This window comes from Homarus americanus, unplaced genomic scaffold (assembly GCF_018991925.1).
Source record: "Homarus americanus isolate GMGI-L3 unplaced genomic scaffold, GMGI_Hamer_2.0 scaffold54443, whole genome shotgun sequence".
Taxonomy (NCBI): domain Eukaryota; kingdom Metazoa; phylum Arthropoda; class Malacostraca; order Decapoda; family Nephropidae; genus Homarus; species Homarus americanus.
Genome location: NW_024750852.1, coordinates 44,158 through 62,567, shown reverse-complemented (window position 1 = coordinate 62,567; position 18,410 = coordinate 44,158). Strand labels below are relative to the sequence as shown.

Sequence of the window (18,410 nt, the reverse complement as noted above, 5' to 3'; positions counted from 1 at the left end):
GGCTTGGGTGTTTGCTCCCCTCTGTAATGTCAGGTCTCTAACATGTTGAAACAGAAAATTATCCCTCAGAGTTTCTACAAAGAGTAGCAGGGTTATTCAAGTCATTTGGGATGAACTCGTTTCTCCAGTTGATGTCGCCATAGTTAAAGTCCCCCATGATAAGGAGGTGGCTAGGGTTGAGCATCACTGCATTGTCTATTAAGGTTCTTAAGTTCCTTTGATTTAATGGGCCACAGTTTGGGGATCTGTAGATACACCCTTTAATTTAGTTTTACACCACTTGGACTCTTCAAAAACATCCTCTCCTGTACCCTTGCCTGGCTGGCTCTAAGGTCTTGCCTAGCATAGATAACCACACCCCTCTTGCAAGTTTCTTGAGAAAGGTTCGTAAATGAGTCATATCCAGCAATACTGAACTCGCATTCCTCTGGGTCGATTCTCCTGTTCTTGTACAACAGTTCTACAACCTCTACAATATCGGGTTGGTGTACCTTCAGTTGTATTTCAAACTCCTCTCTCTTATCAAGGAACGTGTCAGTATTAGTGTACGACATTCAAGCCAGAATTTGTTCTCGGTAACGTCTCTGCTTTTAGTAGTAACTCCGGCCCCCCTCCATTCTCAGAAGCTGCAGCATTTGCCAAGTACGTACACTATATTTTGCAGGGTGTGGTTAGAAATGTCAGTGTTTACATGGCGCTCGCCTCCTCCTGGCTGGTAGGCGGAGCTGGTGCCACCTCCCTGGTGGGGGGGGTAGAGCAGATGGAGGGTGCACTGCTGCCCCCTGGCTCTGTCGGCACACTTGCTTCCACTACCCTCCCTCTGAATATAACCCATGTACACCCGTCCCCGTTCCTCCCTCTTCTGCTTCAAGTCCTGCAGGAGCTTATTGTGCTGTTCCCTCTGCATTACCGTGCCATCTGGGTGAATGAACCATGCCAAATCTTCTCCAGCTACCTTTTCTTGGCACAGAAACTTTTGCCACTCAAGCTATAGGTTGTTTCTTTTTCACGTGGTTGAGATGTTTTAACATTATTTTAAAATTAAGTTGAACTATGGCAAAATTTTATGAAAGATGTTTTGGATGTTCGTACTGTACAGTATGCCAAATACCATTCACAGGGCATCAAAACACTAATTTTACTTTCAAATCTTATTACTGTACATGTTATTACCACAATCAAACAATTATTACTGTAGTGTGAGTGTTATATTAAGTCAGGCTTTTGTGGATTACATAAAAATGCAAATCTTTAATCAGACTTTTATTAACTTGTACTCACGACAGCATGTTTTGTACTTCACTTGCAGTTTCACTGTACATTCCATATTCAACAAAATAAAAAGCAATCCATTACAGTAGATACATTAAGTAGTTTACCAGATATTAAAAGTAAAAATAAAAGATTCTTTTATTTCCTGTTATGATTCAGTGTATCAAGTGCTGCTATCATTTAAATTGCTTCCTTTTTAATGATAGCAGCACTGGATACAATGAACCTCGCCATACCCTTGGCTTTTATATAAACTGCATCCTCTTCAATAACAGCAGCATTGGTGTTAAGGTAACCTAGTACTTTAAGATTTTTTTTTAATTTCGTAAAACTAGTCAAGTGAATCAAATATTAAGCAGTAGTGATGATCAATGAAAACTACAATGGTCATCATTTCTGTAGCTTTAAGTGAACGGGAACGCAAACACCCACTTTACTTCCATCCTCGCGTCGCAGCACGATTTTAACAATATGCTGTATTAACATTAGAATTAATAACGACACACTGATCTTATAAACACAAAAGAAATCAGTTTAAAAGCTATTTAAACTGGGTACTGTAAAAGTGGTAACTCATACATGCTATTTTACTTAAGTTTTTAGGGTTCAGTTCAGAGGTTCAAAATTAGTTTATAGAACATACGCCAAAACATTGTGTAAAATTGGGCTCAAAAATCAGTGGCACACCAAATTTAAACACTTGAATGTAAATATAAAGCACCTGAACTTTCTTACTTAAATAAATTGGCATGACTTAATTTTTTAACCCCTAGACACACTATGAATGTCTACTTTACACAGGTTCCAAAAACAATATTTTGTCAATCTTCAACTCCTTATATGACCACTAAACCATAAAATTAGCCAAATATAGCACAAACAGTTCCGTAACAACTATTCTGTTCCACATGTTTAATAAGCGTTATGGATATGACTGACTGTAATGAGATGTAACTTGAATCCAGTTTGCCGTTATCTTGAACCCATTTCTGAACATGTCGAAAAGGTCCATTTGTTTTATTTATCTTCTTTTTCATAAATAAGTTTGGAATTTATGTGGTGCTTTTTAGGATTTTACAAACTTCCCATCGCATTTTCAAGTACTATCATGAATTCATGACTTCAACCAAAAATACTTCAATCTACTCTTTTGAGTTACCTAATACTGTACTGTACAGCCGAAAGAAAATCTACAAATCCCTAAAATGTTAAAAACCGAATAATAAGAAAAAATAAATAAAACAGGTCTCCTCATACATTAAAGCATGCACTTTAAAAGCACATCAAGGTGCTTTTCCAAATAACTGCTGGGATGTTTAGGAAACACATTTATCCACTAGAGTTCTTGAAAACTGGTGTTACAAACCTGCTCAAAAATATGAGTCCTTTTAATATAACATCTAAATTATCAATTAGTGCAAAGGTACCAGTGTTTTTTATGATGCAAGTGGAAAACCAATGACACAATCATTTTAAGTCCACAGAAAGGAAGTGGTGTCATCTTCGCCTCCAAATCACCAATAGCTGTAGGTATCTCAGTTCATGGGTATTGCATGTACTACAACCTAACCCCAGACCCAAAAGCGTCATTTTCAGCTAATTTCATTGTCATCATGGGTGGACAAGCTGTGGTGATATCTAAGCTGCTCTCAGGGTCTTCAGCACAAGCCTAAGGTGTTAAATTCAGCAGGTTCCCCAGTCGTTATCCTTATCTAACTCCCAATATGTCATGATCATCAGAATATGTTTAGTCATCATCTTTGTCTTCATTTTTATCAGAAAATAATAAGAATAGTCAGATGTCACCTTCATAAGTCACACGATGTGTTATCAACCTCATCATCTTTGTCTTCATAAGATAAAAGAATAGTAGCCAGATTGACACCTTTGTCTTAATTTTCATCAGAAGATAAAGAAGAGTAGCCAGATATGTTGTCATCATCTTAGTCTTCATCATCAGAAGATGAAGAATCGTCATAAGTATTACCATATGAGTCATCATCAGAAGATGAAGAAACGCCATATGTATCACCATTAGAGTCATCTTCATCAGAAGATGAAGAAATCTCATATGTATTACCAAAAGAGTCATCATCATAAGATGAAGAAACGTCATCTGTACCACCACAAGAGTCATCATCAGAAGAAACGCCATATGTATCATTAGAGTCATCATCATCATCAGAAGAAGAAGATGAAGAAACTTCATATGTATTACCATAAGAGTCATCATCATCCGAAGATGAAGAAACGTCATCTGTAGCACCATAAGAGTCATCATCATCATAAGTAGAAGAAACGTCATATGTGCCACCATAAGAGTCATCATCAGAAGATGAAGAAACGGCATATGCTTCACCTTCATAAGAGTCATATGTATTATCAGCATCATCTTTGTCATCATCAGAAGATGAAGAATTGTCATATGTATTACCATAAGAGTCGTCGTCATCATCAGATGAAGATGAATCGTCATATGTATCACCTTCATAAGAATCATCTTTGTCATCATCAGAAGATGAAGAATCGTCATATGAATTACCATAAGAGTCGTCGTCATCGTCAGATGAAGAAGAATCGTCATATGTATCACCTTCATAAGAATCATCATGTGTGTTATCAGCATCATCTTTGTCATCATCAGAAGATGAAGAATCGTCATATGTATCACCATGAGAGTCATCATCATCAGATAAAGAAGAATCGTCACATGTATCAATTTCACAAGAGTCATCATTTGTGTTACCAGCATCATCATCTATGACATCATCAGAAGATAAATAGTCAGAATTGTAGTCTTCATCAGACCTCGGTGTGACATCCTTCCACTGTAATTCATCTTTCCCAGCTATATTTTCTTCAGCAGGTTCAATGGTGCTATCTTTGGTACTTTCAGGAAGATCTTCAGATCTGTAATTGTGAAAAAAATGGTACATACAGTACACACACACATGGAGAACTTGGTTTGGTAATTTAAACATGGTATACATATTAATTTCCTCATTTTCAATTCTTTTCCTACCAAAATTATGTGGCTGGAATCCACAAACACATACATTCTTCCTTCATTTGTTGTCATTCCTTATGCTTACTGATGAATGAAAAGTAATCTTGTTTGTTATTCCCCTTTCACAACAGAGCACTTAAAATCTGTCTGGTTTACCTGTCTGAACTAGCAGCAGCTTCGTCCATATGCAAAAATCAAGCTAAACTATTCATGCTCATCGCTGCTTACTGGTTCTTCAATATATGAAAATCAATTAATCCCCAACCAATATGTAGTTAACAAACAAGATAGCATAATATTTGTTTAGGATCAGTTAGGTAAGGTTAGACAAGATTTTTTTTTAGCTTAGGTTTGATTTGGTTGTCAAGTTTAGCTTTGTTGAATAAAATTGGGCTAGATCAGGTTATATTCAATTATATTACACTGTAATTGGTTTGATTAGGTTAAGTAAGGTTTGGTATGTTCAGGCTAGGTTAGGTTGGGCTAGAATTGGTTAATTCTGGTATGAGTAACTTAGGTAAAGTAAATTTTGGTTTGGTTTAGGTCAGGTTAGGCTTAACTTACATTAGGCTTGCTTAGGTTGGATTTGGTTGTCCAGTGATTCCTTGTTAAGTTATGCTTGGTATACAAAAAAACACCACATAGTCACGTAAGATTCTCACCATACACAAACACCACCAAGTCACACTAGGTTCTCACCATACACAAACACTATAGTGACTAATTCAACAGCGTACAAAAAACAGCATTAAGTAACTACAGGTATTCCTGTGCGCGCACACGCATTCCAACTTGATACCATTGACTACAGTACCGTACTTTTCTTCACATCGCACCTTCCTTGAAATTATTTATCGTCCGAAACACAGTATCTCCTACAAAACCCTTAAAAATAGATAATATTCATCCAGTAAAATTGTCATTCAGGTTTACAATTAGATAGGCATATTATATAAACTATGCAGGTAGGTATATAGTTCAGCAAATAGACAATGTAGGTACAGTATATGGTGCACATAAGCCGAGTGAGTACAAGTTTCTTATGTGAACCTTGATGAAATAAATCCACGTTAAGAAGGGTTGATAAGTCCATTTTTATCCCAATTAACAGTTTTGACCAAATGTTCCTTTGTAAATGGATGTAACTTTTTTTCTTTTTCCTTTAATTTACAATGTATATCAGCGACCAAATTTCCTTCGACACCAGTGTCACCGTTGCCATGCTTGTGTGAATTAGCCATAATTATCTGATGGTAGCTCTCGTCACTAATTTTTCACAACCTCTCCTCTCGTCATTTTTGGACTATCCCTAGATCTGTTTTCCACATTCACTCAGCCATATCTTGACCCAATCACCCTGTTCCATTCTCTCCATATGCCCAAACCATCTCAGCCTACCTCTCTGCAAAATCTCACAAATTCTCTCAATATCTAGCCACCTTCTTACATTAATTACTTAATCCTTTTCACGACAGATCATCTCTATCCGGTCAATTCTCGGTTATGCACTGTTGGTAAGCATTGGGCATACACGTGCACTTGAACGTACTGTACCTGCGTTCACACTCGGTGCCATCACTGCATTCTACTGCAGGTTATTCCAAGGGTAAACAATTCTTGCTCAACTAAGAAGTTAGCTCGGATAATTTACTGTACCTGTGACTTTTTTAACTTTAGGCTGTGACCTCCTGTAGCTCCAGCTTCCGCCAGATGCAGATGTACACACTTGACTGAATGTCTTTTGAGATGCATATAAAATTGTTAAATTCTTCTTGCCCGTGTTAAAATATCAACTAGGCAGTTGAAGTCGTTCTGACCTCTCGTGGTATGAGGTCTTAACTACAAACACCAATTTGGTGGCCCTTTTCTGGGTAGTAGGCAGCTATCAAACAGGGAGGTGCTACCGCCTGGGAAGATATTGGAAGCCTAATGTATTGTCTTATGGTAGACCCTGCTGCCATATGGCATCAGAAAATTTTTGACCAAGTCCAAGATTGCTTATCTGACTTTCTGCCTCATTTACACACAACTGCAGGGTTTCAATTGTTTCTCTTACTTTCACAACATAACATACATATATCGTGTCTCATTTTGTTTTTTTGTATCTTTTATGGTCCTTTATTATTATTATTATTATATTTTTAATATTCTTATTATTATATTTTCGCCCCCAGGCCCTGATGTGGGTCATTGACATGTGCCCTGGTGAAAAAAAAAAAAAAAAAAAGCCTGTACAAATTGATAAAGTTTAGAACTTAAGGATATCAAGAAGCAAGTACAGTATATAAATTGGCCAACTGCCTTACTTCAAAATCTGTAACCTATGAAAATGAACCAGACAAACTTTGATGTCTTAAGAGCAATTACTCATCTGCAATAACAAGTACTACTGTATGATATACAGTACAAAACAACAAAAACAATGTAAACATATGAAAAATACTGTACAACACAAAAAAAAGTTGGTTACTTACCCAGGAATTCCCGGCAGGGAAGACTGGAAACTACCGTACGTCACCGGGATGTTAGGTTTGGTTGAAAAGGTTATATCTCCTGATATACGAGTCATTAGGTTTGGTCCGTGTTGGCTATTCTCACGTTTCACAATTACCAACGTAACCTAACTATTGTAGAACAAGTTACTTAGTAATAACGTGCAACATTAGGAAACTTTTTAATAGAGGAATTCTTCAGTTTCTCAGGAACAGCCCATAAATGTTTTGTTTTTTATTATTACTAAACCTAACGTAACCAGAAAGGAAAAAATAAAAACTTAAGGAACTAAGTCTAACGACTCTCACAAATCAAGATACACGACTTTTCCAATCAAACTTTAACACCCTGGCTATGTAGCCTCCAGTCTGCCCAGCCGGGAATTTCTGTCTACGTAGCCACTTCCAAATAAAAGATAAAAATGTCTGCATATCAGGACTGGGACTGGTGACTTCCAGGGCTAGGAAAGTACTTATATAACACGATTTATTAATGTTTGGTATTATTGCATTTTCACACCACACATTCCTACTACTAATCTATTATCATATTCGAATAAGACGTCTAATTATAAGATAATTTTCATCTATTACATTACAGTTGCAAATGTATAATAACAGAGATAGCGTATCCAAGATTTTCTCTATTTTCTTCCATTAATCTTCCGCCATTATCGCCTACCTCACCTCCCACACTGCGTGTCTTCTTCATAAATCATCACGCGCATGCGTTCCCGTACACGTCACGCAGCCAATCAAAAGCGTTTTTATTTTTTTTTGCAACCAATTAAAATGATTTTTGGTTTAATTCGCGGTATTTTTGGCCCAATCAAAATCGATTTTTATTTTGGGTCTCTCATACTTCCAAATTCATATTCATTTCCGACCATGGAAGTCTGTGATGGGTGTCACTTAAATTATATGAAGCTGATTGCGAGTTTTTGGGGGGAAAAAAAGGGAAGAAACTGTAGCATTTTTTCGATCGGATGTTCTCCCAACCTCAGTAAAGTGTCATAAGTGCAATACTGAATGTAAATATCACAAAAACCAACATATGTGGCATTGTCCTAACTTGTCTCTTATCCCAAAGACAAAGAAGAGACGACAATAAGGTAAGAAATAGGCAATTCCATCATATGGTGAGAGTCAGTTAGGTTAGGTTAGGTTTGTTTTTTGTTTTTCTTGTGTTTTTTGTGTATTTTTTATTCGCTTAGCCATTTTTTTTTCGGAAAACGTCCCCCCCAAAAAAAAACGGTCAATTTACGACGGAAATGATGGTCATATTCGGTCTAAACACACACAAATACACTAGAAAAATATATTTTTTTTACTTTCTAACAGTGTGGTGCGCTTATGCAAATTTACCTTATGTTTAACCGCTATATCCATGCTAGTCGAATTTAGTCGAGTTGACCGGGGTTCAGTTGCTAGGGGGTTGAACCGATATAAAACAGCAAGAATTACCTCAGTAATATGCACGAAACCGGACACCATGGAGGGCTGCCAATAGTTTAATCATAGCTAACCCACGCAGTGTAGTAAAGTGCCATATATCGATGGTGATTATCCTGCACAAATTCAACTAAAATACTGCATGTGAAAATTCTTACAAGGTTCCATTGGCACACCTTCTGACAAATAGTTTCACATTAAGCAACCTAGTATTGGGCACAGATAATCATCAAACAATTTGGTACGTATCTGTACTAAGAAAAATTCTGTCCGCCTTGACTCGATACTGTGCTGTACAGTACAGTATATTGTACAGTACAGTATATGCAAATAGAGGTGAAATATTGATGAAGGAATTCCTATCTACGGACTCACCTTTTAGACAATCTTAAGTTCTCCTGGAGGGTTTCGGCTACCCCCAGTATATCTTTATCCACGGTTTTAACTGATAAATTTTTTAGATCCATGGGGTTAGCCAAACCATCCACCCAAGTGTCCCCCACCAATAAGAAACTCGCAGCCACCAAGAACAGCACCCTGGAAGAAAATAAAATACAGTACAGTATATTAAATTAACAAAAAATCTTTAGCATTATTAACCTTTCTCTTTCAGCAATAAATTTTATCAACCTAAGGAAATTTTATCTTGTATCAGTGATTCTGTATACTGTAGTATAATATTCAAAGACCTCAAGTAGGAGTAAGAACACACAAACGGTTAATCATGGACTGCATTGTTAAAGCCAAGTGATTGCAATAAAATAGTCGAGCATTATTGGTTAAGATTCGTTTTAACATCCCCACGAGTTACTAGTGAGTTAATATTTTGCTATTTGGACTTTAAATATAGGTTAGGTTACCTTTCCAAATTCTTGGAATCATTATTTTGGAGTTAATGTCGAAAGGTGAATTACTGTATTAACGTAAATACTTCATCGATGATTTTTTCTTTTTTCCGTGATTAGCCCAACCGGGCACAGGTCACTGGCCCATATCAGGGCCTGGGGGGCAAAAATAATATTATTATAATAATAATAATAATAATAATAATAATAATAATAATAATAATAATAATAATAATTATAAAATAAATAATTATTATAATAAAAAATAATAATTAAATAATCATAATAATAATAATAATAATAATAATAATTATAATAATAATGATATAGAACCATAAAAAAAATCAAGAGTGAGATAAGATAATATGTATGTTGTGATGTTAAAGTTAGAGAAATAATTGAGCCCTGCAATTGTGTAAATGAGCCAGAAAGTCAGATCTGGGACTTCGTCACAATTTACGTGATGCCATATGGCAGCAGGGTCTACCTGTAAGATTCAGATTCAGATTTGCCCACGAGGGGGCTAGTTTATTGGGCACCCCCTTATATCCTGTGCAAGGTGAAGCGCAGAAGCGTTTACAGCGCCCAACAGGGAAGTATGAAAAGTTCATACTTGCCTTTATGACTCGTACATTAAGGGCGTAAAAGCCTGAAGGGTCATAGGTTCTGTCAAGTTACATAAAGTGAGAGAATGATGAGTGTGTGGGGGGAAAGTTCCCGGTACATTTTATCTGTTTATGGCAAAGAGTGGCAGGTCCCTAATAATGTCAAATGCCAGGCCTGTGACTAGGAGGAGGGATATCTGGTCTGGGAGGGAAGAGGTGTTGGTAACGGCTGGGGACCTATAGGAGGAGGTCATAGGGCAAGTGAGGATGTAGTGAGAGAGGGTGTGAGAGTCGGGTTGGCCACAAAGTTTACAAACAGTGCAGTGAGGCTCAGGGTTGCCAATGTACTCCCATAGGTACCTGTACCCTAGGCGCAGTCTCATGTATATAAGCTGTTGAGATCGAGTCAGGGATTGATATTCTTTGTAGTGGAGGTTGTCGTCACCGGTTACAGCGTCATAGTGGCATAGTGTGACACTACCCCGTTGTTTCAGGTGTGTCCAATTTTCGTTGAATGCCTCTCGTTGTGTGGCGTGTATGCGAGATTTGAGATGATTCAGGGAGAGGGCGAGAGTGGCTTCAGTATCTTCTTGTGTAGCTTCTTTGTCAAGCCGATCCACAGTGTCACAGGCAGTTATTCCTATATGTGACGGGATCCAAAGAAACTTGACACGGAAGTCATCAGTTTGTTCTAGCCCGGCAACGACGGCTAGGGTGTGTTGGGCGGCAGGGGAGGAGGGGGAGGGTAATTTGAGCCTCGCTAGCGCAGAAGTGCTGTCACTGATTATAAGGAGGTTCCGGCGTTCAGTGCGAGCATAGGTCGCCCCCTCATGAATGCCCGCGAGGATGGCTATGCTTTCAGCATCAGTGGAGGAGGTCCAGTCGTGGACCCTGATTTTCCTGCAGGCCTGGCGCTCAGGAATCCACACAGCTGCCCCAGCGCTGCCCAATCGTGGTAACAGACCCATCACAGTAGACGAGGATAGGAGGGTGGGAGGTCTTTAGAGAGGAAGCGACATCATTAATCTGCTCAAGGCAGTTAAGTTTGAGCATATACCTCAGTTGGGTGGATTTACGACCAGGGAAGGTGTGGACGACATCAACACACGGGGAGGTCCACGGCGGTAGAGGCGGATGAGTGTACAGTGGGGTATGCTATAACGAACGGATCCTACTACGAATATTCCTATAACGAACGGTTTTACCTATAAAATTGAGAATGCTATAACGAACGAAACTCCTACAACGAACATTATTTATTTATTTATTTATTTATTTATTTTTTTTTTTTTTACTAATTTATTGTTTTTTTATTACAAGTATTAATGATACTCATTATTTCAGGGATTTAGATGCATATTTATGCACTTTTTTACAATTTTTACAATTTTATATTATATTTTTCAGTGTTAAGTGGTTGTATTTGGGGGCCTGGAACGGATTAATCCTATAACGAATGAATGCTATAACGAACAAGGTTCTAGAACCAATTAGATTCGTTATAGCATACCCCTGTACTCGGGAGGGAGAGAGGTCGAGGGGGTGTAGAGGTGATAACGCAGGATGTCAGCAGCAGTGTGGACGGGCCAGAGTTGAGAGGGAGGGGGGAAAGTAATGGGGACAGGCCGGCGCAGGATGGTGTTAAGATGTGAGTTCAGTGAGCGCAACAGGGGAGTCGGTTGCTCACTGCGAAGAAGTTTAACACCAAGGATGGCATTGAGAGCAGTAATTCGATCGCAGACGGGAGGCAGGATTAGTTCGCGCTGCATGACTTCTATTCTGGTGGTCATAGGGCAGCCGAGGATGAGTCTCATCGCTCTGTTTTGGATTTTCTCTATGCTTTGTTTCTCGCGCTGGGAGGCAACTACAAGGACAGGAGAGGCATAATCTATGACAGCTCTGACGATGGCAATGTACATGAGACGTAGGACCCTGACAGAGGCTCCTTTGAGGCCGTGAGTGAGGGACTGGAGGGGCCTCGTTCGTTGGCGGCACTGGGAGATGACGTGGGCGGCGACAGCGGAGGTCGTGGCTCTGGTAGTGGCTCGCACAGGTAGACCAAGGTACCTGTAGGTGCGTACTTGATCGATGTCTTGTCCTTGCAGAATCAGTGGTGTCTGACGCCGGAAGCGTGAGATGAACTTGGTTTTAGTGTGTGAGATGACTAGCCCGAGTGTTGACCGGTCCGGGCGAACGTGGAGAGTATAGGTTGTTCATGTTGCACTGTAGTGATTTGGAGGAGGATATCATCAGCGTAGCTTATGATGTGACCGTCTAGGGCTCGCTCAGCAAAGATGACGTTGAGACGGCAGATGGAGTTCATGAGAACATTGAAGAGTGTAGGGCTGAGTACACCTCCCTGAGGCGTGCCAAGATCAAGGTCCCTGATCTTAGAGTAGTGGCCCTGAAAACGGACACGGGCCTGTCGATGGGAGAGGTAGTCAGCAATCCACGTGAGGAGTTTGCCCTTCACATCCATGTGAGTGAGGCCCTCAAGGATCACTTCACTGTTGGCTTTATCAAAAGCACCCTTGAAGTCGACGAAGAGGGAGGTTTTGGCGGAGGTGTTTGCCATGTAGTGAGCGATGCAGTGAGCAGTACTCTTTCCGGGGCGAAAACCATAGAGGTCAGGGTGCAGGTGGGCTTCAATTTTCCAGTAGAGGCGGTGGAGTATCATGTGCTCCATCATCTTTGAGAAGCAGGAGATGAGGGATATTGGACGATATTCATCTTGTCTGCCTGGTTTAGGGACTGGGATGGTGGTGGCATTCTTCCATGAGTGAGGCAGCTGACCAGTATCAAAAGAGAGGTTAAATAGACAGAGGAGGGGGTTACCAGGGGTGGCAATAAGGGCATTTAACACATCATATGTGACGCCGTCATCGCCTGGGGCGGTGGGTCTACCTGTAAGGGCGGTAACAAGCAGGATGGTTGTCCGCCGCTCGTTTGCTTGTTTGCGTCCCCCACTAGGGGGGAGGGGGGTTAGACGGAGGTGAGAAGGTTGCTGCTGCTTCGTCACACAACAGATACTACCCAGCTGTCAACACAGCTGTACTTGCACCCCGCTGTTCGTTCAAATTCTGGTTGTGTGCTCATCTGAAGCAACTGGGGCTCGTGGGCTGATTCCCCAGACCTTCTCTATTCGGCTGTCAAACTCCAGACACCTACCCCAGCTGCCACGTCATCGCCACTTCCTCCACGCTCTATCCACCATCTGTGCCCTGGCGTCTCTCCTGTGTTGCAAGACATCGCCCACCAACGCCGGCGCCAAGTGAAGAAGCTGCCCTGGACCTTCCCCAAGAGCGGATCACCGCTTTACTGAACATTCCACCGGGCCGCCGCCCTTGGAAATATCTATACATTGTTTGATTCTCGTAATTGTTTGACTCCCGTAATTGCTTGACTTCCTATTTGTTTGACTCAATTAATTGTTTGACTCCCTTAATTGTTTGACTCTATTAATTGTTTGACTCCCGTAATTGTTTTTTTAATATTTGTGAGTGCCATTTTTCTTCGTAGTAAAGAGATGTCAATCTCTAAGAGTTGTTTGTTACGGAAACCCATGGTTCTTGACTTTCCTTTTACAAGATCCTGATTAGGCTAGCAAGGGATTTATATCCCAAAGTCCCAGGCCTTTACAAGTGGCGACCTTGCCAGGATTGTCTCTAACCTTGGTTTCTGAGGATTAACATTTGTTACCGGTGTTTGTTGTAAGTCGCCTTATGCGTGCCACTTGCTGTCTGAGGTCCGGAAGTAAGTGTTGTTTGGTGCTCATCCCTTCCTTCTGTTGTGCTAATTTTGTTGCTCTCCCTTGGACTAGGGAAGTTAATTAGTGTTGGTTGGGGTGCACTGTGGATGCTGCCATAGCATTTTGTTGTTGATTCACCTGGTGCGGTTCTTTTCCCCGAGGTGATTTAACTGGGCTGGGTGCGAAACAAGGTTTCCTCCAGCCGGATCGAATCATTTAATTATTGGATTGAGCCACGAAGTAGTTACTTTTGGCTAGTTGCGGGGTAAGTTGTTTAATTTGTCACGTTGACTTTTGGCCTTTTGTATCATTACTGTATGTCTAGTTTTGAGGAGTTGAAAGGTCAAGCGGTGGCCCTGGGTCTGACAGGTGCGGAGGTTGGTCGGTATGTGGTCACCCAACAGACTGCAGAGAGGTGCGCAACACAGAGAGAGGGGGAGGGAGAGAGAGAGGAACGCAACAGAGAGGGAGAGAGCGAGGAACGCAACCGAGAGAGAGTTCGAATTAGTTAAGTTGCAGGCAGAAAAAGACAGAACTAGCTAGGATTAATGCTCCAAATAGAGCAGAATCCTCTGGCCCTATACAAGATAATGTAGTAAAACCTAGTTTGCCTTTTTATAGTGAAGGAGAAGGCATCACCACCTATCTTGTTAGGTTTGAACGGGTATCTGAGCTGCTTGGTGTAGACCAAGATAGCTATGCTGTAAGATTGGGAAGCCTACTGATTGGTAAACCGGTACAGATTTATACGTCCCTGTCTGCCGACATCACTAGAGATTACTTTGTTGAAGCAGGCTCTCTTGCGAGGGTTTAACAAAACTTCTGATGGTTATCGTGTTGATTTCCGCAGAACAAAGATTTGAGCAGGGGAAACATACCAGCAATTTTCAATCCACCTGGGTCGTTTGTTCCAACAATGGCTAGAGGCGTCAAAGGTTGAGGAAACCTTTGTCTTACTATCTTTATGATATTAGATCAGTTTTTGTCTTCTCTACCGCCAGACTTGAGAATTTTCATCAAGAAACACAGACCAGCGAAGCTAGAAGCTGTAGAACTTGCTGACAACTAGGCGTCCGCTCGCAACGCCTACCCCAAGTCTCCCACTCCTCCCGTGAAGAACACGAAGCCTCCGTCCTCCGAGGAACCATTCACGGGAGTAGAGTAGTAGTAGTAGTAGTTCACCAGCCATGCGGTGCCACAACTGCGGAGAAGAAAGGCACATTCGTTCTCGCTGTCCCAGGAATCCCTGCGCCTTCAAATCTACCGACATTCAGCAGCCCAGCTACAAGGTCGGATTCTGTTTGGAAGACAGGAGCTGCCCCCGTTATTGTGTCAGCGGAACAATATATGGGTCTTGGGCATCTTCTATCATCAGGGACACCGGCTGCTCGTGCATTATTGTCTCTGAGGAAGCCCTGCCTGACGCTGACGTCTCCAGCTGCTCGAAGGTCAGTGTCGCCGATTATGTAGGTCGTGTTGACCAGTTCCCTGTTGTTAGGTGCTACCTGCGTTGCCCCTATTTCAATGGTTGGTCTAATGTGGTAAGAGCGCCCATTAAATTCGCTAGTGTTCTCATTGGTAATGTTCCCGGAGTTCGTGACCCTAACGACCCGGAAACTTTAACTCTCCTCGCCACCAGCGCAAGTCTCCTTGCCACCTGCCGAAGTCGCCTCACCACCCTCACCGCCACCTCACCTCCAGCAAAGGTCCAAGCTATGGAAACACGGTCGGCGAAGGTGAAACGACTGCATCCCCTGGTTCTGCCGAAATTATTGCCACTGACTGTGACGCCCAAGAAGTTCGCCAAGATTCAAGCCTCGTGTACCACTTTGACACGGGTAAGGGAGAAGGTGACTTCCCGGGAAGGAGGATCAGGCTAGAGATGGGTCTGTTTACAAGTTTGTTTGTATTAATGGTCTGTTACATAGGTCTTGTGTGTCGTCCAAGCAACCAGCCAAAGTAAGTCGGTTTTTACTTGTTGTCCCTGCTGATTGTCGTAGTAACATTCTCTCTCTGGCTCACGAGAGCCCTCTAGCAGGACACTGTTCTCGTAGGAAGACTTATATGAAGGTTGCTGATCAGTTTTACTGGCCAGGTATGGGAGCGGATATTAGAGCCTTTTTTGTAGTTGTGATCAGTGCCCACGTATGTCCACCAAGGGTAGAGTCCGTCCTGTTCCTCTTAAACCCTTACCCATCATTAGCGCCATTTTCTCGGGTAGCCATAGATTTTGTTGGACCGTTCTCACCCCTTTCCCCAAGAAGCCTAAATTACATCAAGCTAATTTGTTAAGGAAATATAATTGCAGGGCGCACATTAACTTTGCTCGTGTCCTTAACGACGTTCCCAAGCTGGAGTCAGTCGAGGCACTACCCTGCAAGAGTTCCTGTGAAGTTCAGGCGCCAGACACGGATGATCTCGGTTGCCAGTTACCGATAACATCGGACGGGATAGAAGAATCCTCTCCGACTGGCAATGGGCCCAAACTTAAACCTGGACTGAAGTGGATCACACGTGCAGTTCCTTGATACAGCCTTACGATATTTGGATATCAAGTTACCACTTACTCTTTTAATGTGACCATTCTCTTTTCTTTATTTTGCTCTGTGCATATCAGCAGACATGAACGTGCATGAGCAGACATGAATGTACACATCAGCCGACATGAATGTGCATACCAGCAGACATGAACGTGCATGAGCAGACATGAATGTACACATCAGCCGACATGAATGTGCATATCAGCAGACATGAACGTGCATGAGCAGACATGAATGTACACATCAGCCGACATCATATCAGCAGACATGAACGTGCATGAGCAGACATGAATGTACACATCAGCCGACATGAATGTGCATTCCAGCAGACATGAACGTGCATGAGCAGACATGAATGTACACATCAGCCGACATGAATGTGCATATCAGCAGACATGAACGTGCATGAGCAGACATGAATGTACACATCAGCCGACATAAATGTGCATATCAGCAGACATGAACGTGCATGAGCAGACATGAATGTACACATCAGCCGACATAAATGTGCATATCAGCAGACATGAACGTGCATGAGCAGACATGAATGTACACATCAGCCGACATGAATGTGCATATCAGCAGACATGAACGTGCATGAGCAGACATGAATGTACACATCAGCCGACATGAATGTGCATATCAGCAGACATGAACGTGCATGAGCAGACATGAATGTACACATCAGCCGACATAAATGTGCATATCAGCAGACATGAACGTACATGAGCAGACATGAATGTGCATAGCAGCCGACATGGATGTGCATATCAGCAGACATGAGTGTGCATATGATATGAACCGACATGAACGTGCATATCAGCAGACATGAATGTGCATGAGCCGACATGAATGTGCATGAGCCGACATGAACGTGCATATCAGCAGACATGAATGTGCATGAACCGACATGAACGTGCATATCAGCCGACATCGATGTGCATATCAGCAGACATGAACGTGCATGAGCAGACATGAATGTACACATCAGCCGACATGAATGTGCATACCAGCAGACATGAACGTGCATGAGCAGACATGAATGTACACATCAGCCGACATGAATGTGCATAGCAGCAGACATGAACGTGCATGAGCAGACATGAATGTACACATCAGCCGACATGAATGTGCATATCAGCAGACATGAACGTGCATGAGCAGACATGAATGTACACATCAGCCGACATGAATGTGCATACCAGCAGACATGAACGTGCATGAGCAGACATGAATGTACACATCAGCCGACATGAATGTGCATATCAGCAGACATGAACGTGCATGAGCAGACATGAATGTACACATCAGCCGACATAAATGTGCATATCAGCAGACATGAACGTGCATGAGCAGACATGAATGTACACATCAGCCGACATAAATGTGCATAGCAGCAGACATGAACGTGCATGAGCAGACATGAATGTACACATCAGCCGACATGAATGTACACATCAGCCGACATGAATGTGCATATCAGCAGACATGAACGTGCATGAGCAGACATAAATGTGCATAGCAGCAGACACGCTGGAAGTGCCGTGAAATATTTATTGCCGCATTTCCTTAATATATACATACACATTCCCTACCCAAACCTATGGAAGATTCCAAGAACATTGTTAATAATGTAATTATTGTCGTACAGAAAAATTGTTCCATGGTAGGTTGAGTCCATTTATCAATAAAACTAAAAAAAACACTTCATTGTCAAGTGAAGGAATTTGCCTTGACCGTTAAAAACCGTGCGACAAGGACATCTTCTTCAACGCTTATTAAGACATATCCTGCGAAATAAATGATCTATTGGTCAACGTACACATTTTAGATGACCAAAATGTGTAAACTGCCACTTACTTCATGTTGATGAGTTGCAAATCTCAGGATAAATGAAGAAAAGATAGAAGGCTTCAAGACGCCGGGTCCACAAGCTCTCGCCTTGCCTGAAATGTGCGCCAACCGCTAGACCAGTCATATGAAAGTCTTCGTCTACGTTAAAAATAAATAAATTTATCTCTGAACATAATTAAATATTTGGCCGATTTTTTTTAATATTCGAATTCTATAAGTTATTTTTTTTAATCTACATGAAACTAATAAGCACAAATACTTATTTGACATGACTCCTTCATGTTGGCCGTCAACATCATCCACTGATATGTGCGCCAGAGTCAAATAGAAAGCCTTATTACATACAAATTTAACTAATTCATCTCAGGGTATATTTTAACTTTTTGCTGTGATATTCCTTATAATATTTTATTACTGCAGAGTTTTTATTTTTAATTCAAAGAATTTTAATAAACAAATACTTATTTAACGTCATTCCTCCACAAGCCCAGAAAATCTATGGATAAAATATGCTGGTTAGGTATAAGTTTATAACATATTTCTACCTTAAAAATTGCTATGACTCGATCGGAAGTCTGCATTCAGGTTACTAGCT

At 41.3% G+C, this 18,410-nt stretch overlaps 1 protein-coding gene across 1 annotated transcript; it reads right to left on the bottom strand.

Moving 5' to 3' along the window:
* Nucleotides 1-1,258: 1,258 nt before the first annotated feature.
* LOC121854261 (stress protein DDR48-like) lies at nucleotides 1,259-17,919 on the bottom strand. Its single transcript, XM_042348801.1, has 3 exons — nucleotides 17,822-17,919; nucleotides 8,599-8,760; nucleotides 1,259-4,182 (listed from the first exon to the last, which is right to left on the bottom strand). Exons 1-3 carry the CDS (start codon nucleotides 17,824-17,826, stop codon nucleotides 3,216-3,218), a joined length of 1,134 nt encoding a protein of 377 aa, XP_042204735.1. The 5' UTR covers nucleotides 17,827-17,919; the 3' UTR covers nucleotides 1,259-3,215.
* Between the last annotated feature and the right edge of the window lie 491 nt (nucleotides 17,920-18,410).